The sequence below is a fragment of the Notamacropus eugenii genome, chromosome 2 (assembly GCF_028372415.1).
Source record: "Notamacropus eugenii isolate mMacEug1 chromosome 2, mMacEug1.pri_v2, whole genome shotgun sequence".
Taxonomy (NCBI): Eukaryota; Metazoa; Chordata; class Mammalia; order Diprotodontia; family Macropodidae; genus Notamacropus; species Notamacropus eugenii.
Window position 1 is genome coordinate 151,306,414 of NC_092873.1, and position 27,936 is coordinate 151,334,349.

The following is a 27,936-nucleotide window of genomic DNA, read 5'->3' on the forward strand; positions in this document are numbered from 1 at the left end:
ATCAGAAAGAGACTATTAAAACTGAAAACTAAACTAAGACTTTTGACATACTTCATACAATTGGCAGTAGTGGTTGTATTTTCTAGACATAATACAGGACTTGGCAAGGAAAAAACTGGTTTTGAGTCTCAGTTCTCCCACTTGTTAGCCATATGTCCTAGAGTGTGTCATTTCCCTCATCTGTATCTAAATGCCCTCATCTGTAAAATCGACATTAACATTTGTATTGGCTCACAGGATCACTGTAAGAACCTAATGAGATTGAGTATGTAAAGTATGAGATATATATAGAGATAGATATACACATACATATGTCATACACACATATATATGTATACACACATATATAGATGTATAGATACAGAAAAAATTTTTATTATAAGCATGTATGGGGTATTGTATGAGTGTAGTATATATATGTAGGACCTAGAGCAGAATATGGCCTTAGAGCTCATCTAGTCCAATGCCTTCATTTTACAAATGAGGAAAATAAGATTCAGAGAGTAACAACTCATCCAAGGTCTCATGAGTTAACAACAGAGTTGAAATCTGAACCCAATTCCTCTGGTTCCAAATCTGTTACACACTACATCTTCTTGCCTTTCTATCACTTCATTCTGTCTTTGAGGAATTTCATTTAAATTTAATTTTTTGGAAACTGATAATAAAAGCAAGAAAAGCCTTTGAACTGTACAGTAAACCAAAAAACACAGCAGCAAGGATCAAAGCTCACAAATACTTGAAAAATCATCAGGAAACCATGTTCTCTAGCCATGTTCCCTGAATTCCCTTTCATATCTTTAATTCTTACAATTCATTTACTGAATGGAAAATTAAGTAAGAAAGTGTGGCATTGGGTGGGCAAGATGAATTCTCACCTGTCTTCTACCTTAAATTTTTGTTAATATTCCCTGTTCATTTGATTTCTCTTAAGAGACAAATTAATCTTTGTATCTGGACTATTAAATAGTGAGGTATTTTTCCTGAGTTTTAGAAATTCTTGAATTTGAAATTTTCTCCTGCTCTTAAATGTAAAGAAACCAATTATTATAACAATACATTTGCTAGACATTTAAATATAATTTGGCTGGTCTTCTCGGAATTCTCCAAGTACAATTTTTTAATGTACTTCTGAAAGTCTGAAAGACAGTATAGTGACTTAGATGGTGGGAATATGCCTTGTTGGCTTTGTGAAGATACCCGGAGCCTCTGGTGCTAGTTACTCTACCATTACTCAGAGAATAAAGATCTAGGTTAAAATCCCAGGCCCTGCTACTCATCAACTACCTGCCTTTGGAAAAGTCATTTAACCTCTCCAGACTAAAGATTTTACTGGGTGTAGGGTGGGGGTGGAATAGAGATTACCATAATCCCTGCCCTGCCTCATCCACAGGATGAACTAGAGGAATTGAGTTCAAACCTATCTGATCAGACAGACCAAACAGGTTCTTAGGGTTGTTATTTTAAAGTACAATATTAAGCAACCTTGATATATGTTAATAGTAACAGACCATAGTAGAACACAGAGGGAGTAATTCGTATTAGGCCAAATCATCTTGCCTAAAAGGCAGTGAAGGGATAGAGACAAATAGAACCTATATAATGAAATGATACTTACCTTTTGAACTTTGGTATGGAAAGCATGACTAGACTCTTAAAATCTCAGTGTTGTAAATTCATTATAGCTCTGAGGTTATCTAATCCAACCCATATTTCAACAAGAACACCTTCTATATCATAGCTGACAAATAGGTGTCATCTCTCTGCTTGAAGACCTCTGGTGATGGGTTTGCACACCACTTCTCAAGTTTTTTCCTTACATGAAGCTGAAATCAGCTTCCCCCCCATCACTCACATAAGCCGTACCTATTTGCAGAATAAATAATTCAATTCAGTACTTCAGGGAACCATGATTTCACTGGTATGGGATACTTTTTTTGACTGATACAGATCCCAGGCCCCACATACCAGACTATCTTCACAAGTTGCCATCTTTTACCTCTCCACCCCATCATCCCTTATTGGCCAGCCCTCTGGTGCTAAGACTTTGAATTTGACTAGGCTAATTTAGGAGGCAGTGAGGTGGTGCAATGATTGGGTGCCAGGTATGGAGGTAAGAAGAATCATCATCTCAAGTTGAAATCTGGCCTTAGAAATTTACTAGCTATGTGACTCTGGGCAAGTCACTTAACACTGTCTGCCTCAGTTCCTCAGCTATAAAATCTGTAAAAGGGAGAAGGAAATAGCAAACTACTCTAGTATCTTTGCCAAGAAAACCCCAAACGGCATCACAAAAAGCTGGGCATGACTGAAATGACTGAACAACAACAAAAAGGCTAGTTTAAAGGCCACAGAGACATGATCTATAACTGAGCTTCTCCAGCTTTATAAGTCTTGCCAGAGCTTGAATTCTTTGGAGACAACCTTTGAGAACCAGGGTTACCTCCATGTCACAATGATACATTGGTGAAGGACATTCATAGAGAGGCATACAGTAAGCATCACCATCCCAAGACTTCATCCATGTTCACTGGTGCAGGTTCATTCATCCATATGTTCTCATCCTGTGCAATTCTAAGTTAAGTTCTTTCATGTGAACTCAAAGGATCATAGATGTAAAGCTAAAAGGACCCACTGAGTCTAATCCCCTCAATTTATAGATGAGTACCTGAGAGGCCAATAGAGATTAAGTGACTTTGCCCTGAGTCATACCTAGCAAGGGACCTGATCTTCCTGAATTCAAGTCCAGCACTGTTCTCCACATCATGCTGCCTCTCAGAAGGCCCATCTGATATGACAGGGGTCCTCCTCTGGATCTTTTTAGATTTTATGAATATTCATGCAACATTTGGGCTGTTCATCTTTTATCATCATGTTCTTGATACATGACCTGCCCATGTCTTTTTGTGATCATTCATTTAATTTCCCTTATGCTAACTTACTATCATTGAAAATTTGCTACAGCCTACTTGCACCCAGCACAATGCATGAAACAGATTATAAATGCAGATTTACCTATATTAATATCTATTCTATTATAGCAACCTGGGTATTCCCCTTAGTTACTAGTGCCTTTTCTCTCAAATGATCTTTTATTTAACTCCTTTGTACATATTTACACATATTTTCTTTTATTTGTTCTATATATTTATATATGTTTCTTCTTATCTTCCCTATTAGAAAGTAAGCCTTTTGTGAGGAAGGATCAGTTCCCTGAGACAGGAGATGGAATGCAATGTTAGAGTAAGTAGGACAGTGTGGCTGAGTCATAGCTGTTCAAGGTGTCTTGTAAGATGGCAAAACTATGGCCCTATTCAGATATCAAAGTCAAGAAGCTACTGCTGATGTATCAACACAGTCTCCCTATTCTTTCTAGGGGTCAAAACTACTACTGGACCATCCCATGTAATGAATCGAGCAGAAAGAAGCCATATAAAGAACTATGGTACCCAGAAACTCTCAGGGAGAAGTCTATGGGATATTGAGGATTGTCTGATAAGGATTTTCATTGGAACTTGGATGTCCTTGGGGCCAACTCAGTAATCTTGGTCCAAACCTATATCCTCCTATAGCAGGACACAACTAATTAAAAGAGCCAAGATGTGGAAGCATCTCCCTCCACAACTATACTCATGTAGATCTCCTAGTGGAGAGGTTCTAGTCACGGGATTTTCTAAATGCAGCACTACATGACAATGTCAACAACCCTCTGCAACCAACCTGAAGGATGTCTCACTATGGAACTCCCTTTTCTGGTCAGTGCAGAGTTTCTGGCCCTTTTGGATCCTTTGCTGCTTTGCAAGGCAAACCTGGGATATAGCATCATGGACCTGATGGAATCTAGGTGGCTAATGCTACAGACTGCCAGGTTCCCAAACAAGTGGATCCTGAAACTGCCTATTAAAGAAGATGAATAGTGATGGCTGAAGTCTGCATTAAAGGTCAACTTTGAGTACATAGCTGTCAACTTGGGGTAGTTGAGACACCTCAAAGAAATCTCTATATGCCATTTTCATCTATCGGGGCAGCTAGAGTATCTGCTCAACAGCCTACAGAATTCCCTGGTAAGCCCTGAACTTCCATTCTGCTATCCAAGAGAGACCTAACTCACCTGGCCAAGAGTCACATGTAATACCCATCTCAGGAAGCTGAACCTCTCAGACAATAAAATAACTGGCAATCTAGATTCCTGAAGGCAGTCTAGAACTCAATGACATTACCTAGGTGAGTGTAACCTTGAGAACATCTACTTTTTTGTGGTATGTGATTAGGATGGAATACTATTGTTCTATAAGAAATGATAAGCAAGAGGTTTTCAGAAAAACCCAGAAAGATTTACATAAAACTGATGCAAAGTGAATTGAGCAGAACTGGAACACTGTTAACAGCAATATTGTATGATGATCAACAGTGAATGACTTAGCTCTTCTCAGCAATACTAGGAGGCAAGACAATTCCAAAGGACTCACGATCAAAAATGCTATCCACCTTCAAAGAAAGAACTGATGGAATCTGAATGTAGATCAAAGCATACTATTTTTCATTTTCATTGTTTTTGTGTGTGGGGGAGTTGGTCTGTGTTTTCTTTTACAGCATGACTAATATGGAAATGTTTTGCATGATTACACATGTATAACCTATATTAAATTGCTTACCATCTCTGGGAAGGGGATGGAAGGGAGAGAATTTGAAACTCAAGATTTCAGAAAATGAATATTAAATGTTTTGCATGTAACTAAGAGAAAATAAAATGCTAAAAAAAAAAAATGAGAGAGAGAAACAGCATCTCCTTTTATGATATCCTGCCCTCACCTTGTGACTGTACTAATTTTGGATGCAGGGGAGTCTGGAAGAGGTTGGGAAAGGTAGGAAGACACCAAGTTATAAAGAGCTTTAAATTCCAAACAAAGGCCATTGTATTTGTTCTGAGAGATAATAGGGATTCACTGGAGCTCATTAATGTAGGAGCGGGGAAGGTGTGTGTGACATGACCTCCATTTTAGTAAAATTATTTTGGTTGCATCATTTTGGTGGATTTGGATTGGATTTGGGAGAAATTTGAGACAAGACCACCAATTAGTAGGCTCTTGCAGTAGTTCAGATGAAAGTGGTTCAGTATTCTGACTATATGCGTGGAGAAGGAGGGACACATATGAGAGATAATGGTAAAGATAGGGACAAGGAGATTTGGTAATGGATTGGATATGTGAGAAAGGAGTCAGGGGTGACAGTGTGGCTGCTGGTCTGGGCACCTGGGGCATAGATGGTGATGCCCTCAGAGGAAAGAGGAAGATTTGGAAAGGGAGAAGTTTTATGGAGAAAGATAATGAGTTCTGTTTGGGGTATGCTGAGTCTGAGATTATAGTTGGATAGCTAGAACTGAGAATCATCTGTATATAAGTGATAATTGAATCCACAGGAGTGGATGAGATCATCAGATAAAATAGTATAGAGGAAAAAGACAAGGAGATCCCAGGCAGAGGACTGTGGGACAACCACAGTTAGAAGGCATGATATTGAACAAGAACCAGCAAAGGAGACTGAGAAGCAGCAGTTGGTCAGACAGGAGGAGAAGCAGGAGAGAACTGTATCATGCAAACCTATAGAGGAAAGAGAATCCTGAATAAGGTGATCAACAATGTCAAATACTACAGAGAGGTTAAAAACAAAAGGATGAAGATTGAGAAAAGGCCATTCCATTTGACAACAGAAAGATCACTGATAACTTTGTAGTGCATAGTTTCAGCTGAATGGTAAGGTTGGGAGTTACATTGCAGAGGGTTTAGGAGAAAGTGAGCGGAAATTAAGTACAAGCAACTAGTGTAGATGCCTTTCTCAACTTTGAGAAAGTAGGGGAAGACATAGGACAGCCAACTGTGAGTTAGCGTTGGATCAAGCGAGGTTTTGTAAGGATGGGGCGATGTGGATATATTTGTAGGCAGCAGAGAAATTACCGGTAGATGAGGAGAGGTTTGAGATTCTGGGGGAAGAGGGGGAGGGAGGGATAGAATGAAGGGAAATATGAAAGAGTGGGGGAATAAAAAAGGTGGAAGTGGAATGAGATCAAGGGTGCATGTACAGAGACTGGCCTTGGCAAGGAGTAGGGCCCTCTCTTCATTTGAGACCGGAGTGAAGAAGATAATGGAGGAAGACATCTGAGTGATATGAAATGAAGAAGGGATAAGGAGGAGTTCTTTTTGAATAGTTTTAATTTTTCAATGAAATAAGAGTTAATTCTCAGTCAGGCAACAAGAATTTATTAAGCACTTACTGTGTTCAGGCACTGTGCTAAGTGCTGGGATAGAAATACAAGCAGAAAGAAAGACATCCTTCTCCTCAAGGAGTCTATATTTTTATGAAGGAAGATAACACATAAAAAGAAAGATGGGAGAAGAAAAAAACAGGCTGAGAGTTGGGGGACAGAATGCTGCAGGAGGCTTGAGGGGTAATAAAGTTTTAAATAGCTACTGTGGACGGTGGGATAGTGAATCAGAGAGGAATACAATGTTTGCTCTGCTACACTGAGAGCCCGGTTGAGATTATATAACATGAATTAGTAGTAAGCCTACTCAGCAGAGTTTAGTAATTTCCTCCAGTAACAGAGTTCCTCAGTGAGCATGATTAACTCACTGTCTGGATAACTCTTTACAGTCTCAGGTAGGTTGATGTTTTCTCCATATTAGGTTAAAAAAGAACATTTTGATATGTGTCGAGGGTAGCAACATAGCTGGCCAGCAAATAGCTCAGCTCTATGGGGCAGGAATGCTGACATTTGATATTCAGGTCAGTTAATCAGGGAAATAAAGGAGCTTCCTTTAACCATGTTAGCTGGACAGTCCTTTTCATTCCTGCTGGCCCAGGAAGATTTTAAAGTTACATCCTGAATCCTAATGCACTGCCAGACCATTAGATTGTTGGTTTGCTAGGAAATCACCACTAAAGCAATGCTTTAGGAAATCGCAACTTATACTAGGTTTAACAAACACGTCTTACAAAAAACTGTGAGAACACTCCTCAGTTTTCAAAATTAATTCATTATTGAGAATTAAGTACCACACCTAACGTTTGTCAGAATAATGTCAGTGACTATTGGTTGAAGCTGGAAACAGTCCACAGTGTTCAAGAGGCAAATCTCCTTCCATTTAAGATTCAAGGATGTGTGGGCACTAGCTCAGATTAGCTTCTGAGAGCCAATTGTTAAATTTTCAGTGTGAGCACTTACACCTCAGAAACCAGCAAATGATATAAATCAGGACTTGATCTATTGTTTTCTTGATTGTCTGGTCTTAAGAAAGTGATGAAAAAATATTAAGAATTCCAATTAAACGTAAACATGCGTTGGGCACACTTTTGAGAATTGGTTGTTGAACAAATGTTTACCAGCACATGGTTTAAAGTGCACCTGTAGCACACTGGGTAGAAACACTAGATTTAGAATCAGAGAACTTGAGTTTGTGATGCCAACTCTGGCACTTAACAAGTCATTTCCTTGGGCCTCAGTTGCCTCATCTAGATGAAACGATTGTACTAGATGAGTCTGCTTTAGAGTCTATGCATTCGGAGTGCCTTATTGTATGGTACTGTATTCTACTTACACTCTATGCTCCCTAAAATGGTCTTAGTGTAATTCTGTTTTAAGTTTTACTCAGTTTGTTTGCTGGGATGAGGAACTCACATATTAAGTATAATTTCGATCATAGAGGTGGTAGGACGGTGGTGGTGGTTATAAACTCTATCTTCTTGGAACCCCTGGCTTTCTTCAAGACTCAGCTCAAGTATAATGTTCTGAACAAGCACCTCTGCCAACAGGTTACCTTGTATCTGTTTTGTATGTATCCTACATATACCTATAAGTGTGCATGTTGACTTTCTTGTTAGAATTTAAACTTCCTGTGAGCAGGAACTGTTAGATTTGTGTCAATCTCCAGCACCGAGCACAGTGCCTGGTACAAAATAAATGTTTATTGAGTGACATATAATTATTATATTCTAATTGATATTATGTTTATCTATGCAAATCTTGTAATTCAAACTAGGTTGCAAGTTAGGTTGAACTCAGAGAGTGGTCTTTATTCTTGCATCCTCCTAAGCATACAGCATAATGCTTTGTACATGGTAGGTGTATCATACCTACTTGCTGAAAGAACAAATGAATGATTCTTTATATTATGCACACATGAAACAGTTTTCCAGACACTACACGTTGGTATACATCCCTAATAAAAGCAAACAACTCATGTGTACATCTGCCAGAACAATGTACATTTCAGGTTTGAGGCTAAAACAAAGTGAATTGTGACTCTATGCATGGCTTAACAAGTTTAGACATATGTTCCTCCTCCCTTGATGTTGTTACTAAATTTCTTTTGAGGCCTCCTCCACTACAAATTCCCGTGGGCAGTAAGCAGGTGCAAATCAGCAGTCATCTGGATATCAGTGATGTGGTGTTTATTTTAAGTTTACTTTCAAGTTTTATCCAATCACATAGTCAACCTTTATGAGATGAAAAGTAACATAAAGAAATCATCTGCCCTTTCTCCTAAGGTAACTTACAATAAATTATTTCAAAAGCTCTCTTAATTTCAGGCAAACATACTTTTAGGGAAAAGGTGCTTTTTTATACATGAATATAATCTTCAAGAGACTACAAAAACAGTTGAACCTGTTATAGTTTCTAAAGTTTAAACAGTAAAGATACCAAATTATAAGCTAGTTCAAATCTGACGATGTGCATTTAATCACATACCTGTGACCTGAACATCTCCCTCTCCCTTCTGCCCCCAGCTTATTACATAAGCTTGTAAAGGTAGACTTGTAAAGGTAGAAAGAACCTTAAATCTAATCTAAATCAAACCCCCCTCATTTTACTGCTACAAAAACAGAGGCCCACAGAGGTTAAATGGCTTGCTCAAACTCACATAGCTAGCTAGTAGCTAAACTGGGAATAGAACCTTTCTGTTAGACCACTGTGGCTCATCAGTGATACTTAACTGACATCCGGTATTCATTGAAAAAATATTTAAGTCACTGCTCTGTGCCAGATCTTGGGGATGTAAAAAAGAAACAATGTCCACCCTCAAGGTGCTTAAGTTTTATTGGGGGAGGCACAAAATATATACAAAATAACTTATGGAAGGACAGGGCCAATATGGCCCAGTAAAAGGCACATTCTAGCATGGTTCTCCCAACATTTCCTTCTAAACAACTTTAAAATATCACTTCGAATCAAATTCTAAAGTGACATAACCCACAAAAGGTCAGAGTGAGACATTTTTTCCAGTCCAGGACAACTTAGATCAGAAGGAGAGGTCTGGGGCCCTGGAGGAGGGGTGGGCAGACAGTGTGGCATGGCAGTGACACCAGCTATGAACCTTGGAGGTAGAGGTGGTAGCTTCAGCTGGAGCTTTCACCACCCAGAGATGTTAAGGGAACTAAATACCTAGTCATAAAGAGATTACAGGGGACCCCTGTGCTAGCACTGGATGCAGGGCCAGGTGACTTTTGGCAACTGCATTCTCCATTACCCAGTTCCAGGTAGCAATTCTGGGGTGGAGAGAAGTGCTTGCAAGAGAAATGAAGACTTGAGGAAGGACAAGATATTAAAAAAAAAGAGAAAGAAAAGAAGAAAATATAATGGAGGGAAATACAGTTAACAATCATAATTGTGTATGTGAATGACATGAACATAACCACAAAATGGAAGCAGAGAGAGGAATGGGTTAGAAACCAGAATTTACGTTATTTACAAGAAACACACTGGAAGCAGAAAGAAATGAGTTAAAGTAAGAGGCTAGAACAAAATCTATTATGCTTTAGCTGAAGTAAAAAAAGAAAGTGGTAGCAATTACGATCTTATACAAAGCAAAAACAAAATTAGATCTAATAAGAGATATGCAAGGAAATTCTATCTTGCTAAAAAAATGAAATACTATCAGTATTAAAAATATATGCACTGTTGTTGTGGTTCATTCATTTCAGTCATATCCAACTCTTCATGACCACATTTGGGGTTTTCATGGCAAAGATACTGGAGTGGTTTGCCATTTCCATCTTCAGCTCATTTTATAGATGAAGAAACTGAGGCAAACAGGGTTAAGTGACTTGCCCAGGGTCACACAGCTAGTAAGTGACTGAGACCAAATCTGAACTCAAGTTTTCTTGACTCCAGGACCAGTGTTCTATCCACTGAGCCACCTAGCTGTCCAAACAGCATAGCATCTAAATCCTTAAAGGAAAAGTTAAATAAACTACAGGAAGAAATAGACAATAAAACTATACTGGGGGGGACTTCAATTTACCCATCAGAACTAGATAAAGCTAACCATAAAATGAGTAAGAAATAAGTTACAGAGATGAATACAATTTCAGAAAAAAATAAATAATGATAGACCTCTAGAGAAAACTGAATGGGAATAGAAAGGAGCATACCTTTTTCTCAGCTGTATTTGGTACCTTCACAAAAACTGAGCATGTATCAGGGCATAAAAACTCCACAACCAAATGCAGAAAAGTGGAAATATTAAATGCACCTTTTTAGACCATACTACAATAGAATTACATTCAATAAAAGTCCATGAAAGAATAGATTAAAAATTAACTGGAAACTAAATAATCCAATTCTAAAGAATGAATGGGTCAAAGAAGAAATTATAGAAAACAATTATTCCATTAATGGCAACAATGAGAAAACATACCAAAATTTGTGGGATATAGTCAAAGTAATACTTAAGGGAAAATATATATCTCTAAATATTTACATAAATCAAAGAAAGAGCAGTTCAATGAACTAGGAAAGCAAGTTAAAAAAAAAAAACAAACTAGAAAATGAACAAAATAAAAATCCCCCAAACACCAAAATAGAAATCATAAAAACTGAAAGAAGAGATTAATAATATTGAAAATTAAAAAAAACTGAGCTAGTAAATAAAAATAGAAGCTTGTTTTATATAAAAAGGTTTACTTGATTAAAAAAAGAAGAAAACCAATACCAGTATCAAAAATGAAAAGAGTGACTGCACCACCAGTGAAGATGAAATTAAAGCAATTATTAGGAGATATTTTTCCCAATTATATGCAAGTAAAACTGACAATCTAAATGAAATGGATGAATATTTACAAAAATATAAATTGCCCAGATTAACAGAAGAGGAAATGGAATTCCTAAAAAATCCTATTTTAGAAAAAGAAATTCAACAGGTCACCAATGAATTCCCTAAGGAAAAAATCCCCAGAACCAGATGGATTTATAAGCAAATTCTACCAAACATTTGAGGAACAATTAATTCCAATACTACATAAACTACTTGGAAAAAATAGGTAAAAAATGTCAAATTCCTTCTATGACACACATACAGTTTTGATACCTAAACTAGGGAGAGCAACAGCAAAGAAATAAAACTAATTTTCCTAATGAATGGCGATGCCAAAAATTTAAATAAAACACTAACAAGGAAATTGTAGCAATATATTACAAAGATCATATACTATGACCAGGTAGGATTTATACTAGGAATGCAGGGCTGGTTCAATATTAAGAGAACTACAGGCATAACTGATATAATATGTATATATAAATATACATACATATAATTGATATAAGTATAATTAATAACAAAAACCACAATAAAACCATATCTATATCAATAGATACAGAAAAATATTCTAACAAATTTCAACACCTGTACCTATTAAAAACATTAGAAAGCATAATAATAAATGGAACTTTTCTTAAATGGATTAGTAGTATCTAAAACCAAAAGCAAGTATTATCTATAACAGGAGTAAACTTGAAGCCTTCTCAATAAGATCAGGGTGAAGCAAAGAATGTCCAATATACCCATATTATTCAATATTGTACTTGAAATGCTAGCTTTAACAATAAGATGAGAAAAAGAAATTCAAAAAATAAGAATAGGAAACAAGAAAACAAAACTGTCACCCTTCGCAGATAATGTGATGGTGTACTTAGAGAACCTCAGAGAACCAATTAAAAAATAGTTGAATTAGCAACTTTAGCAAAATTGCAAGATATCAAATAAATCCAAATAAATCATCAGCATTTCTGTATATTACCAATAAAAGCCCAGCAGGAAGAGATAGAAAGAGAAATGCCATTTAAAATCACTATAGACATACTTAGGAATCTGCCTGTCAAGATGTACGAAGAACTATATGAACACAGTTCCAAACCACTTCTCACACAAATAAAGATAGAGCTAAACAACTTGAGAAATATTAATTGCTCATAGGGAGGCTAAACCAATATAATAATATGGACAATTCTGCCTAAATTATCTTACCTATACAGTGTATTACCAAAGTCCAAAGAATTATAGAGATAGAAAAAATAATAAAAGGTATCTGGAAGAACAAAAAATCAGAAATATCAAGGAAATCAATATAGAAAAAATGAAGGTAGGAGGCCCAGCAGCTCCAGATTCCAAACTGTACTTCACAGTGGTAATCATCAGAACAATATAGTATTGGATAAGAAATAGAATGGTGTATCAGTGTGACAGATTAGGTACACATTACGCAGATGTAAATGAGCACAGTAATCTCATATTTGATAAACCAAAAGATCCAAGCTTTCAGAACAAGTCACTGTTTCACAAAAACTATTGGGAAAACTGAAAAGCAGTGTGAGAGAAAGTAGACCTAAACCAAGGGTGGGGAACCTGCAGCCTCGAGGCCACATGTGGTCTTCTAGATCCTCAAGAAAGACCCTTTGACTGAATCCAAACTTTACCTTTAATAAAAGACTATGTTCTGTAAAAGTTAGACTCAGTCAAAAGGCCGCACTCAAAGACCTGGAAGTCCACATGTGGCAATATGGCTGATATGGAAATGTGTTTTGCATCCCCTTAACATGTATAATGGATATCACACTGCTTGACTTCTCAATGGTTGGGAAAGGGGCTTAAGGGAGGCAGAGAATTTCAAACTCAAAATTTAAAAAAAGGTCAATAAACAAATATTTTTAAAATTAAAAAAAAATTGAATGGGGGAAAGATATTTTAAATATTTAATTTTTAAATTAAATTTAATTAATTTTTAAATTTAAAAATGTCCAATAATTTCTGGAAGGGGAGGATATTAGTAATTGATGGAAGCAGAATAAACTTCCCATAGAAATGGGACTTGAGCTAAGCTTAAAGGAAACCAGATATTCCGTGAGGTGAAGGTGAGTTTGGAAGGCATTCTAGGGATGAGAGATAGCCTCTGTCAAGGTGCAGAGAGGAGAGACAGAATTTCCCATCTATTCAATATTTATTTTTCACATACTGATTTATATAGATGGTATATTCTTTATTAGACTGTAAATTGTGAAGGACAGGGACTATTTTTTTTCTTTGTATTCCCAGTACTTAACACAGTCCATGGCACATTAGTAAACACTTAATAATTATTCATTGATTTTTTTTTTATTAAGAACAGTAAACAGGCCAGGGTTGTTGGCTTGTAGAGCTCATGAAGAATAACGTATAAGCCTAGAAAGATAGACTGGACCCAGATTTTGAGGTTCTTTAAAAGTTAAAAGGGAATTTGTGTCTTACTCTGGAAGCAAGATGGAGTCATTGACTGTGATCTGGGAGTCACTTCATCAGATCTGTGTTTTATAGAAGCTGCGTGGGGGAAGTACTGGAGATGGGAATGACTGGTTGCAGGGAGACCAATTAGGAGCCTATTCCAGTGCATAAGTGTGAGATGACAAGGACCTGAACAAGTGATACAAGTGCAAGTGGGATGATGGGGATATATGGGAGAGATCTTCTGGAAGTAGAATACATGAGACTTGGTACCTAAATAGAAGAGCCTGAAGAGTCAAGGATAATGTAGAGGTTGAGAAACTGGGATTAGAACAATAGTGATGGCCCTTATTAGGAGGAAGTGAGATAATATAATGAGTTCTCTTTAAAATCTATTGAGTTAAAAGTGCTTGTTGGGCATCCAGATGAAGATATAGAATAGGCATCTGGTGGTCCTAGACTGGAGTTCAGGGGGGAAACTAGGATCTTATTTTGGAGGTGTCTGGATAGATATGATAGCTGAATATATGAAAGGTGGTAAGATCACCAAGTTTATAGCAAGAGGGTCCAGAAGAGAACCTTGCAGTATAGCCATGCCTGGGGGTAGAGGGAGAGGGGAAGGAACACGAATGATGAATCTATAAAGGAGCCAGAGGAGTATCCAGACAGACAGAAGAGCCAGAAGAAAATACTGTTACAAAAACTAGAGGAGGAGAGAATATCTAGAAGGGGCTCATCAATAGGGTCAAATGCTGCATTGGTATAGGATAAGGAAGACTATCAAATTTAGCAAGTAAGACATCACTGGTAACCTTGAGGAGAGCAGATTCATTTGAATGATGAGATCTCAGAAGCCAAAATGTAAAGGGTTGAGAAGTGAGAGGAGAGAAATTAGAAGCCCTAAAAGTAGACAACTTTTTCCAGGAGTTTGACCTGGCCATATACATGCCATGTTACCTGCAATGTGGCCATTATTTTCATCCTGTGACATCTCTCCTCCCATCAAAACCTTAGATTCCACTTCAATGATAATTGTGCTCTCAAAGGTGAGCTCTTGCTGTATCTTGCCTGGAACCAGAACTAGAGTAGAACAAAGGAGGAGAGCACAGAAGATGATGTCTAGAGAGATCTGGGAAGAACAGTATATTTATGAAAAATGGTCTGTTTTTATGGAGGGGTACAGTTCTATGCTAATAAATTTGTATTGGACCCAGTCAGAACATTTGTATGACTTTCTCTAGCAGCATTTGACTGCTGGTTAGAGTAGAGAAGGCTGATGGTGGGGGCTATCTAGGGTTGAGCCTTGGAAAGCAGTAGCAGTACAATGGCAGAGTAAAGGATTCAAGCACAGAGGTCAGCATAAAATTGAATTAGTTAACTGAAGAGTAGAGATTTTGAAGGAATCAAAGTGAGGCCAGAGCAAGGTGGTCAAAGAAATATGAATTATGGATAGTGGAGATAGAGCACTTGTGAGTGATGATGAAATCAGGGGTATGGGCATCCCTGTATATGGCTGAGATGACACGAAGATGCAGATCATGGGAGCTGAGGATGCTGATTAACTGGAAACCAAGGGTATATGAGGAGACATTATCCTGTCCATTGAATTCCCCAAGTATAAAGGCAGGGTTTGGGGTGGAGTTAAGACTATGAATTAGATACTTAACTCCTTGAGAAAGAGGAAGAACTTTAGGTTCTAGTAAAGGGCAGCTGCCAGGATCTGGAACAGATGTTATCTGGACTGAATGAACCTCAAAAAGATTTCAGTGATATTTTTAGGGAGAGAATCTGGAAGAGGCAGTGAAGAGCAAAAGGCATGCCTATTTTTCCTTTTGTTTAAGGATGTCAGGGGGCATGAGTGAAGGTACTTCCAGGACTAGAGGGGGTGGCCATACATTCGGTTTCTTCAGACAGAGAACACAGGGAACTGGAAGATTACTTGAGAGGAACCAGTCCAATTTGAAGGGCAGTTTGTTAACAATAGAACAAGTTTCAGAGAGCACAACAGAAGGGAAAGGGGCAGAATGGACAGCCTGAAGAAGCAGTGAGTAGTAATGGAAATGGACTTTGGCTTAGATAGGTAGATTGTCAATACCCTTCATAGAAATTAAAGTACTGCTTATTTAATTATCATTTCCAAAGAATGAAACAAAACTTTGGGGTGGGAAAGAATTTCCTTTCTGGGTATTTTCCTCTTCTGGTATTGGGCCAATGACCTGGCAGGGGTGGCTGAGAGGATGGTGAAAAGCCAAACAAAAGAATGATATAAACAAGTTTTTTTTGGCCTAACCAGCAGTGATTTCAGTGGCACAGGGAAACCCCAGTGAAGAAACTTTCTCTAAAAGTACAGATCAGCAAATATTATGCAATTTATAATCATCAGGAATTGCCTGGGGCAATAAGAATCTAAGAGACTTGCTCGAGATCTCACAATGAGTGGGAGGTAGATTGTGAACCCAGGTCACCCAGAGTCAGAAACTAGTTCTCTATTTACTACACCATTCAGCCTTTTACCTGGCACAGACTAGGTGCTTAATAATGATGCTGTGATTAGCTCCATTTTTTACAGAGGGAGCACAGAAGAGATCAATTTTAAGAGATTCTATGACTTTCTCTTCAGGGCCTAGCACAGTGCTTGGTATGTAACTAAGTTTGTAATAAATGTTTGTGGATTGTCTTGCCCTGGGTCACAGTCAGTCAGCATTTATGTGAGGTATAAATGCAGGTCTCAGGATTCCAACACCAGTGCTCTTTCCATTGGACACTTCGAATGCTTCCACAAAGGATGTCAAACATGCTGAAATTTAACTCTTTCTTGATAAATACTGTTATGAACAATTGTTGTATTGTGCAGTTCTGGTTTGATGTCTGTCAGTCCTATTGTTTTCCTGTCCCTCCAACCTCCGTTTTCACTTTCCGATCTTTTGTTGGCCTAACAAATCAGATAAACTCCTTGAAAACACTGAGTCAGGGGCTTTGTGACTACAAAAAAAGGTGGGGCTCACAGACTCCCTCCTACCACTTTCTAAGATAGTTGTGATTGGATGGATATGTAGGTTCTTATTCCATACAAGTCACTCTTTAGAAGAGTCCTCTCTCCCACAGTAACCTAAGGTTTCCTCACCTCTGTGGAACAGGCAGTATGACCAAATCAAGCACTAAAACCTTTAAAAAAAAATGTAGATGATGAAAAGGAGTAGGAAAAGGGGTGGTAATCAGAAAAGTCAGGGGTATAGGTAAAATGGCATGAAATGTTTGTTTTTATTTCATGAATTACTTTAGTCATCATTCTTTGCTATTCAAAGCCATATGGGCTATTAAGATAGCTCTTTAGGGTGACAGGATTAATTAAAAGTACAATTATCTGATAAGACTAGCATATGGTCTAACCTGAGTCTGGGCAAATCCTTCTATCTGAATTACAAAATTCTCTCAAGCAAAAAAAAAAAAAATGAAAAATTACAAGAAAAATTAACCCTATGGCTTCTGGTTCTACAGTATATTTTCCGTGTAATCCCTTATTTAAATAAGGGATCATAATATTCTTTTAATTTAGGAATTGGAGTTCAGAGCATGAAAAAACAAAAAAAAACACTGATACATAGAGAAGGGGCTGACTTGCCATTTCTCAACAGGTCTGCTCATAAGAGAAAGTCTGTTCTTTAAATTTTTCTATCTGATTCTTAATGGCTTAATATTTTCCTTTTTAAAACCAAAAATTAAATTTTAGGGTTAATTTAAATAATTCTGCTGTCTTTGCAAACTGTTACAGTAAGAAAACATTATATAAGTAAAAAACTACTTACACAATAATGATCTAAATATAAAATTTTTACTCAAACTCTTAAAAAAATCTTAAAAACTAAACAATATTATAATTAGAACATTTGGGCAGAAAAATTAGCAGCTATCCACAAAATTAACGTTACATAATAAATATAATTAAAATCATTGGATACCAGAACTGTATTACAATAGTAATTGTTTTACAAATGTTAAAAATGATTTGTAACATATTAAATGTTTATCTGTTAGACATCAATGTCTCTTTATTAAAAAAGTGAGTACTGTTTAATGTAGGTCAGTGCTATTTTTGCCCATTTTTAATATGAGGATTACCTTTTATAAGATGATAGGGAGAATATATATTAGAGAGTTATAAGTTAAATCTTGTCAAACCAACTGAAGAGGTATTGTACAGATTCCAAAATAAATATCACAATTCAATGCCCCTTAGAATTCACGTTATTGGAAATCAAACTTGTATAAACAAACTCATCAATAATATTGATGGAATAAATCATTTGTCATAACATGTAATTCTTGAGTCTTTACTCATTCCTTGCCACACCATTTTTTCCTCATTCCTCATCCTAGATTTGTATTTCTTTTCTGTTAAATCCAAAAAACATGAATATAGTTACTGTATATACAGGACACTTCTGCTGATGGTCAATTACAGTGGTTGGTTTGTAACTATAATCTAAAAAAGATATCTCTTGCCCAAATCGACTCAGAGTCACTGTCTTAAAAAGCAGCTGCTTACTAACTCAGAGGTACAAGACAACATTATATTAATACTGTCCCTTTAGTGTCCATTTGATTAGGTTCAGAACTCGAACATCACGTTAAAACTTCAAAACTACATTACTATGGAAACATAACTCTGAGTTGATAATATTTTTCATTGAATAAGTCAAGAAATGTACATGCCTGTAGGTATAATAACATACACATGTTATCTTTTTTTTTTTTTTGCTATAAATGAATTGCATTTAGATCTTCACCTATCATTTATATATTCTGATTTTCAATGTATTTTATTTGGCTATTTCACTTTAAACCAATAATGCATCAAAAATTACATTATACAGAAAACATTTAGTAATATAAAGTAGACACTAGGTTAAAGTGGAAACATCACTGTGCCTGCCAAAACTAAGCTGCACATCTCTATTACTGGGGAGACATTTCTGCTGGCAGTCTTTCTTGGTCTAATGATAGTGTTTTTGCTGGAGGGACTGTCCTCAGAGCTGGCCTGGAGTAGTTTTAATGAAAAGACTAGGTATAAAATCTCGCACCTGTTCAAAGAGTATACTAGTGGGAAGAAATTAAGGGACTGTGCTACATACAAGTCTTTCAGGTTGTGGCAGCAATGAGTTGTTTACACAGTGAAATATCTTCTGACCTTGCCTCTGTCTGCATCTGCCAGGGATTTACAATCAGTATGGTTGCAGAAGTCTTCAGGAGCTGTGTTAAGACAAGCCATAGCAATCAGATTTGCATGAGGAAATGAATGGAGAGAGTCTTTAGGTCAATTTATTGTGGCTAATTCCTGCATTAAATCTAATAAATGTAAAACTCTTGCATATGAAGGGGGGAAATGATTCCAATAGTTTTAAATTGTCATAAACTTTCTCTGCAGTATATCTCTTTCAGAAATTTATGAAATATGTCCTAATCAATATGTGATATCATCAATTTCTGGAATTCCAGCATTATTAGTATTTCTTAATCAAAGGCAATGACACCTCACAAAAAGCTGACTAGGGCTGTGTTACTTAAAAATATTTCTCCATCACTGAGATTCTGAAGCAGCTTTTAAAATATTTGGTGATATACATTATTCTAAAATCATAATGAAAACCAAAGTTAAGTCTGAAATGAATGTGGGGAATTAAGATCAGTATCTTAGGCTATAAAAGCCTTTTCCTAAAAAAGGAGTTCAAAACTCTTGACCTCAATGTGTTAAACATCACTATTATTTACCAATCCATAATCTTGAGGCATATACGTGGTGAGGGTACAAAAGTACCCTTCCCTAAGTAAACTTTTTTCCCTAAGTAAACTCATTTCCTAATCAGGGTGAAGCTCTACCATTACAAGGCTCATGTGGGTTGGGGCCTACATGCTTTCTCTCCCAGTATTTTTTTTTTCTACTTCCAGTTCACACATTTGAACTGATCTGTGGTACACTAGTGGGCAACCCTAGCTGGAGAAAACCATGGAGAAAAACCAGATAGTGGACCTGTTGAAGAAACTCTTTCCTAATTAAAACTGATATTAGTAAACATAGTTAAAGGGCTTACAAAGATTCTTCTGGAAAAAAGAAAAAGTTTCGTTCAACTCTTTTCATCTAGCTTTATGAAGGAGAATTAGTATATGTTCTTCAGAAAGTTATTCATTAACTTTTGATTACACATAGGCACTAATGCAGGTAAACAGGTGGACTGCAAAAAGTTAAGTATTCACTCTGCTGCTCTGTTATCATAGATGGGGAAAAGACAACTCAAGGGCTGAGGTTACCTGACAGGTCAGGTTACTGGACACTGGGCATCCTGACGTTGCCCCTATTTATTGAAGCAGCTTTGCTTATCTCTACCCCAACGTGGGAATCCTGACAAAGAGTTGTTCAGGAGCCACATCACCTAGTCTGGTCTGTAAAAGGACTCCTTTCACTACTGATAGATCTCTTTCATAAATGAAAACTGATTATGTTCAGTTTTATGATGATGACAGATGTCAATATGGTAGAAGGCTAACAAAGTGGAACTTGGAAAGGTGAATGAAGTCTTCAAAGGCATAAAACCTCAGCTGGTTTAAGACAAATCTTAAGCTGGTTCTACAAGTAAGGAAAAAAAAAGGAAAAACCAAGAAAGAAAGCTTTAAGCCTATTTCATTCAAAATAATCTTCATTCTCTTGGCAAATTATATTATGTAAACTACTTTTGCTTTAGTTAACTATTTCCATTGTTATTTGACTATTAAAATAATTCCTACATAAGGAACTTTTGAACATCTGAAAAATGTCTAAATTCTTTATAATAAATACTGTATTTAGGTGTTTTAATAATATTTACAATTGGAAAAATATGTATAGTCATCTCAGTACTACTTCTTCAATTTCATCTTCCAAAGAATCAACTGCCTTTACTGCTGGTCGATTGTTTGTGTGTTTTAGCCGGTGCCTATTTGGGTTAAAACTTCTCTCTTCACTGAGGAAAAAGTCATCGTCTTCATCTTGTCCTTTGCCTCTGCTGCCTTTATCTTTGGGGAGCACATTTAGAGGGTCAAAGTCCCCTTTGCTATTAGTCAGAGGACTTGAGGCACTATTTTTACTGGAAATGGTGCTGCTGGCACTGGCACCAAATAATTGCTCCATGAGAGTAGTTTTTTTCTCCTTTTTTGTACTTAAATCTCCACTATCTTTAGTGCTTCTTGGCAAATCTTCAAAACCACTTTTTTGACTAAACAGACTTGACCTTGCTGATGTTTTCCCAAAAGAAGGCACGTAACTACCAAATGTGAAATCAGTGGTGGAGGTTGGGCTCCAAAAACTTCTTTTTTTCTGGTTGTCATTATTTGTGCATGTATAACTGCAATCTTGGTTAAGAAACCCATTAAATACCCTCTCAGTGGATTCTAAGAACCTGAAACTTTGGGATTTTTTCTCTGGAGAGATTAATTGCGAGTGTGAATTTCTTAAGTTCAGGGAACTTTGTATTTCTCTGTCAATTTCATTCAATTTGGCAAGTAACATCTCTTTCTTTAGTCTTTCTGCTTCTGCTTCTTCTTCTTCTTCTCCTCCGTCTGACTTCTGACTATTTCCATTTTCAAAATGGTAAACTGCTGTTTCTGCTGTAGGTTTTTCTTCTTTCTGTATTAAAAACATACTTTCTGTTTGATTTTCCTCAGGGTGCTCTTTTTCCCAATCTACATGGAATCAAATAACAAAACAAAACCAGAATAAATTTCACAGAATTAAACTCTTTAACAGAGAAGTTCAAGTATCATCAATTTTACTCTGTAGCTAAATAACTTCTTTCAGTTTCATCACATCCACTATTACATCAGTGGTCTCTAACCTCTGATTAGTACTCCTGTGGTCATGGAACTACTGAAATGGGTTCATGAATCCATGTGTAAACCAAGAACTGTCATTTGGCTCTTTCTTTAGCTCCAACAATTTATATACAGCATGACTTCAAATAATAAACATGCAAAGTGACCTTCTGTGGACTGAATAAATTATATCTCCCATGAATGTGTAGCTATTTTCAAATATATATAGGTGCTAATCATTACTGATAAAATACTACTTCATTTAAAAATAATACTGAATCCAGAGTATTTTTTATTATCATGTGCTTTTTTTTTTAATCAATAGATGATATTAAAAAGTACTGGAGATTCCCCAAAATATCTAAATGTTAAAAAGGAGTCCTCAAACTCAAAAAAACTGGGAATCACTGCTTTAGATATTTGTTAGTGTATCATGTAAGAAAACAAGGACTAACTGGTGTCTAAGATGTAATGCTAAGGCAATAAATACAGCATGAACTCCTAGATGATAAGCTTTAGTCAATATATATAGGATAAGACTCATAAAGGGACACAAATACCACCTCCAATTATCTTTTTCTCAAGGTGATACATCCATATATACTGATATAATTTTATCACTTTTCTGAGAATGGGGTATGTGTGGGTACACGTATGTATTCACATACATATGTATATCTATGTGTATGTGTATATATATATATACATATATACACACACATCTCCATGTGTACATGCATGTTTATGTGTGCATGTGTATCTTCCTTTCATGCAATGAGACATTATTAACATTTTAACTCTATGCTGGACATAAAAATTTGCCTATTTTTTAACTATCTTACTGTTGGCTAAAGATAGTATTGTTCTGCCTTGGGTGGGGCTACTTATCCTATATAGTTCTATTTAATCTGCCCTGGCCCAACTATTTTCCCCAAGATCAAATCCAAGTTGGAATCTGAAATAAGAAAACATAATTAGGTTTTTTGTTTCTTCTTAGCCTAAGTATCCAGGTCTAAAATCAGATATTTGTAAAATCTTTTAATTCATTACCCAACTTACAAGGCCTAGGAAGAAAATAAAACAAGTATTTCCAGCTGTTATTTATCTTTTACTCAAAGAATACCAGGCAAACGGGATATTTTTCTTATTTCTGTCTTATTTCGTAGCAGTTTCAGGCCACACAATGAATCACTCACTGCTTCATGAAACTGAATTCAAAGGTCCTTTGATCCTTTACAATGACGTAAAATTACGTACAAACCAACCCAAGAAGATGGTAATTTTTTGGAACAATTTATTTAGTAATATGTGCCAATGTTTTACAATTCTCACTGTTAAGAAGCTCCTGAATAATATACATCTAAACTAAACTCGACCTCCTTTACTCCCTCTTGTCTTGTCCTCTTAGAATAGAAAAACACACTCATACATTACTCCTTCATTTGTTTGGAAGACTTTTTAAAAAAGCTTTTCCTATGACTTCTTTCCAAGATAACTAGACTAAGTTCCTTTAAGATTCCTTTTCAAAGGAATGATTTTCTAAAATTTTAAATATTTTTGTTCCTTCCTTCTGCTTCTAATAGTGTGCTTCTGTTATAGATTTCAAAATTAAAACTGAATAGTGAATTAAAATTCTAAGTAGTGATATATGTGGCAGAATTATTAGGAAACCAAATTCCTATCTTCAAAAACCAGTTCCTGATTCTCTTTCACATCAGTCTCTATCCTATTTAATCCAGGATGGGATTGCTAAGGAATTTAAATTTTGAAGCAATTTAGTTCAGGACGTCCCTGACATTGTTTTAGTACTTTACATTTATGGTTCTTTACAGTTTAAGGTTTCTACAAAAGAGCTAGCAAATGATTCGAAGCATCCTAAAAAAACTGCTAAGTCACTTAATAGTTGTTTGCTGATATCAATGCTGAGTGAGATTTAGGTAGCAAATACACAGCTGTATTTAAGTCTGGGCATATTCCAAACAGCTGTTAATTTGAAGTTTTAATTTAAGTTTTGAATCACATCTGAAGACATTCTAATCCTAATGCCAAGGCATTAATATTCTGAAAAATTTCCACCTAAAATGACCATAACCATGAATGGTTTAACTGATGTTTCCACAGCTCTGACTTTTTGGCTGGGAGCTGTTCACTTAAGCATCATGAATTTCTCTAACAGGTGGCCAGGTAGTTCTTTATCTTGACAACCTTTTGGTTTCCTTCAGTTTTTCTTTTTCTCTCTCCATCTTCTCCTCCATTCTCACAAGTGATTTTAATATCTACTTCCCTTAAACAGCTCCTACTTTTCATATTAGCTAGTCTTCCCCTCATTATTCTGATTTTGTAAAACCTTATGTGAAGCAGAAAAAAATAGGAAATAAAAACTTTGATAAGCAATACTCTTTAAGAGATCAATTTTCCTACCATCTTGAAGAATCTCAGCCTTTTGTTTTGTAACACACAGTTCCTCATCTCTTCTTAGTTTCTCTTCTCCTTCTGTACTTAGAGTCTCAGCTTCATCTTCATCCTTTTGGTCTTCTTGTTCCTATTATAATAAGTGGTTATTTAAAAAAAAGAAAACTCACTATAAATGTGGAAAACCCTGCCTTATGATCAAAAATATAATTTCTACTAAGATCACAGTTAATATTAAAATCTACACATTTTAAATACATAATTAAGGAAACCGATTTCATAAAAATGTCTTCTATTGCTACAAGCAAATTAAAAATTAGTAAAATTTCTATTGATAAAGAAACACCTGGAGAAAGCTTATCAGAAAGCTCATCAGCAGACTTGAGCAACAGATGTACCAGAGTCTTTCAAAATTTCGAGATTAGTAACTGAAGATGTGGAGGAATCAATTTAAACTAATACTCTACTTAACCAGCATACAAGGCAACCAGAACACTTTAGCAGTCAGAGGCAGTGGAAAAATCTAGAGAGCCCACTCTTTAGGTTTAAAGAAAACCTGAAGGTCTGTCATTCTGAAATCTTCAGACAGTACTAACCACCAAATCCCTCTCCCCACCCTAAACAAGTTTTAGAAGTCACCCTGACAAAGCAGGTTTCTAAGTTTACTTTGCTAGTTATGCAATCCAAATGCAACTTAGATTTACATTTTTATCAACCTTTAAGGGTGGTTAATTTAACAAGTTTTGCTCCACTGATTTTAACAACCACTTCTAGTTTCTAACATTAAGAATTGATTTTTAAAATACATATTTATTCCATGTGGCTTTGTGAAGCTTTCTGCTTCATAGGTTCATTCTGGAGGAAAGATTTTTTTCCCCTATAGAATTTATATTCTTTAGCTTAAAGCTAGTGATAAATTTAACCTTTGTATTCATTTTGAAGTATCCTTTCGTATGTTGACTTTCCGGTGATGATATCAATTAAAGATATACAGCTGGAAAAGTGCATAATTGAGAAATCAACAAAATTGAACAAGAAGTACAGGCTCTCACAGGGATGGATCTGCAATGAGGAATTTTCACTAAGTGAATGGTAATACTATCAGTTGAATGAAAAGTTCAATTAAATAGGATGTGAAATGGTCAACTGGTTTTGGAGCAAGAAGACTTAAGCTGGAACTTTGATTTTGCTATTTTTATCTTGTCTGACCTTAGACATGTCCCTTCTTTCTGGTTCTCAATTTCCTTATTTCTAAAGTTCTTTCTAGGTCTAACATCTAAACCCTATTCCCCAGCCACAATCATCAACTGAAATGTTATGATGCTAAAACACAAGTAGCATCAACCTGAAAAATATATTATGTTCAGAAATTAACAAATTTTATCTTTGTCTTTCCAAGATGTTTCATTAAAGAAGAAAAATATATAAATATGTGACATAGCACAATGGTTGCAGGGTCATGTGACACTGAGGGCAATTTAAAAAAGATGTTTTCCAACTTAAATAAGTACCTTTCCATCGCTAGCTTACATCTCCATTAAGCTAATTCATCTTCAATGTGTTTATCTCACTGATGGTGCAAGTTTAAAAGAAAGACATTTATGAGACTCGATTGACCTGCTCACCAACTTTGCAGGGGAAAAACAATCCTGGGTATATGGGAGTGGAGGAAAAGATCTATCCTAACCACTCCAACAGACATGAGATTACAGAATTACCTGGACAATTGTAATCTTCTAACATTCACAATTATGAAATACACTCAAGCTTCACTATACTACACTGCTTAAGGTGTTGATTGTCAGATGTTTTTATAAATGAAAGAATTTTACAACTTTGTCATTTTACATGTATAACTAAATCCTACAGGATGTAGCCCAACACAGATCTACCATTTTCCACTCAATAGAAGCTACTGTAAAGATTCCAGCATGCTTATTTTCCATGTTACTAACATATTAAATGTAAATGTACCCAAGGATAAATAAATTTAATGTCATGGACGGAACAAAAAGAAAACAATCTATATAAGTCACTAATATTGGTTATAATAAACAAGGCAGCAATATTTAAGTGTCTTACCTTAGGATGTGCTGCCTAAAATACCTCTGGAAAGAAAATGCCCTACTGTTGCTGGGCCCTAAAACCACACCTAGCACAGCATATTATTCTATTTAGTGCCTGGTGGGATTAAAAATATTATTAACAACTCACATTTATAAAGTGCTTTATAAAACACTTTTTTTCAAAACAACCTTGAGCATAATAACAATAACTGACATGTACAGAGCACTTTAAATTTTTTATCCTTATTTCACATCTGATCTTCCTGGGAAGTATCTAGTTTATCCCCATTACAAATAATGCTTGCTGATAAGTTTTAGATAAATGCTTATTATAAATATAAGGGAAAATCCATTTATGCCAATACTTTGAAGTATTTTTAATAGAAATGAGTGTTGAACTTTGTCAAAAGCTTTTCTGCATCCACTGATATAATCGTTTTTTTAACTTTTATTATTGATGTAATCAATTCTATCAATAGTTTTCCTAATGTTAAAACATTCTTGCATCCCTGGTATAAATCCCACTTGATTATAATGTATAATCTTTGTAATATATATTGTTGTAATCTTTTAACTAATATTTTATTTAGGATTTTTGCACCCATATTCATTAATGTGTTTGGGCTATAATTTTCTATTTGTTTTTACTCTTCCTGGCATAGGTATCAGTATCATATTTGTTTCATAAAAGGAATTTGGTAGAATCTCCATTTATTCCAAATAATATATTCAATATTGGAATTAGTTGATCTATAACTGTTTGATAGAATTCACTTGTAAATCCATCTGGTCCTGGTGCCTTTCTCTTAAGAAGCTCACTTATGGCTTATTCAATTTCTTTTTTAAAATAGTTCTATTTAGATATTATTTTTCTTCTGCTAATCTAGGTAATTTATATTTTCGTAAATATTCTTCTAGTACACTTAAACTGCTAAATTTATTGGCACATAACTAGGCAAAAATAATTTCTTATAATTGTTCTAATTTTATCTTCATTACTGATATATTCACCCTACATATGAATAGGTAGTTTTTCAATAAAGAAATCAAAACAATTTACAGTCATATAAAAATGCTCTAAATCATTATTGATTAGAGAAATGCTGATTGAAACAGCCTTAAGATATCATTTTACACCTATCAGATTGGCTAAAATGATAGAGGGGGCAAGTGACATATGTATTGGAGAGGATGTGGTAAAATTGGGACACTAATTCTTTGTTGGTGGGACTGTGAAATGATCCAACCATTTTAGAGAGCAATCTGGAATTATGCCTAACGAGTTATAAAACTACCTTTACCCTTTGACCCAGAAATACCACTACTTAAATCTACTTCAAAAGATGATTAGGGAAAAAGGAAAAGAACCTATATATTATAAAATGTTTACAGCACCTCTCTTTATGGTGATAAAGAACTGGAAATTGCAGGGATTCCCATCAATTGTGGAATGGCTTAACAAATTGAGGCACATGACTGTGAAGGAATACCACTGTGCCAAGAAATGAAGAGCTTAATGATTTTAGAAAAACATGGAAAGACTTGCACAAAATAATGGAAGGCAAAGTGAGGCAGAACCAAGAGAACATTTTGTACAGTAACAGCAATACTGTTTTAAGAAAAACTTTGGAGGGGGCAGAGCCAAGATGGTGGAGCAGAAAGACTCATGTACTCTAGTGCTTCCCCCACAGCCCACAAAATACCTGTAAAAAATGACTCTCAACAAATTCTAGAGCAGCAGAAGCCACAGAACAACAGTGCAAAAGCAGTTTCCACCCAAAGGTAACCTGGAAGGCCAACAGAAAAGGTCTATCTCATGGGACATTGAGCAGAGTGGAACCCAGCCCTGGCCATGCAGCACTTGGAGGAACAGGACCTGAACAGACCTCCTGGCAGATTCCTAGCAGGGAAGGTCCCAGATACCTCAACTCACAAGCAACAAAGAAACCTCCAAAGGTCAGTGTGGGAGGGCTTTCCCAGCTGGGCCAGATGGAACATGGTTCTTCCAGCAACAGTCCAAGGTAACGGCAGAGGCCTCAGCAGCAACCAGTGGTAGGGAGCAGTTGATCTAAACCTCAGCCCTGAGT

At 36.0% G+C, this 27,936-nt stretch overlaps 1 protein-coding gene across 3 annotated transcripts in view; it reads right to left on the reverse strand.

Moving 5' to 3' along the window:
* Positions 1 to 8,049: 8,049 nt before the first annotated feature.
* The window catches only part of LCA5 (lebercilin LCA5), a 56,251-nt gene continuing 36,364 nt past the window's right edge, over positions 8,050 to 27,936 (reverse strand). For 2 of the 3 annotated variants that reach the window (XM_072642664.1, XM_072642663.1), the window contains exons 7-8: positions 23,793 to 23,913; positions 8,050 to 21,242 (exon numbers count right to left, since the gene is read on the reverse strand). In XM_072642664.1, the coding sequence (XP_072498765.1) occupies positions 20,410 to 21,242; positions 23,793 to 23,913 (954 nt within the window). In that variant the 3' untranslated portion in view covers positions 8,050 to 20,409. The remainder of the gene's footprint in view (positions 21,243 to 23,792; positions 23,914 to 27,936) is intronic. The other variant, XM_072642662.1, reaches the window with a different exon arrangement.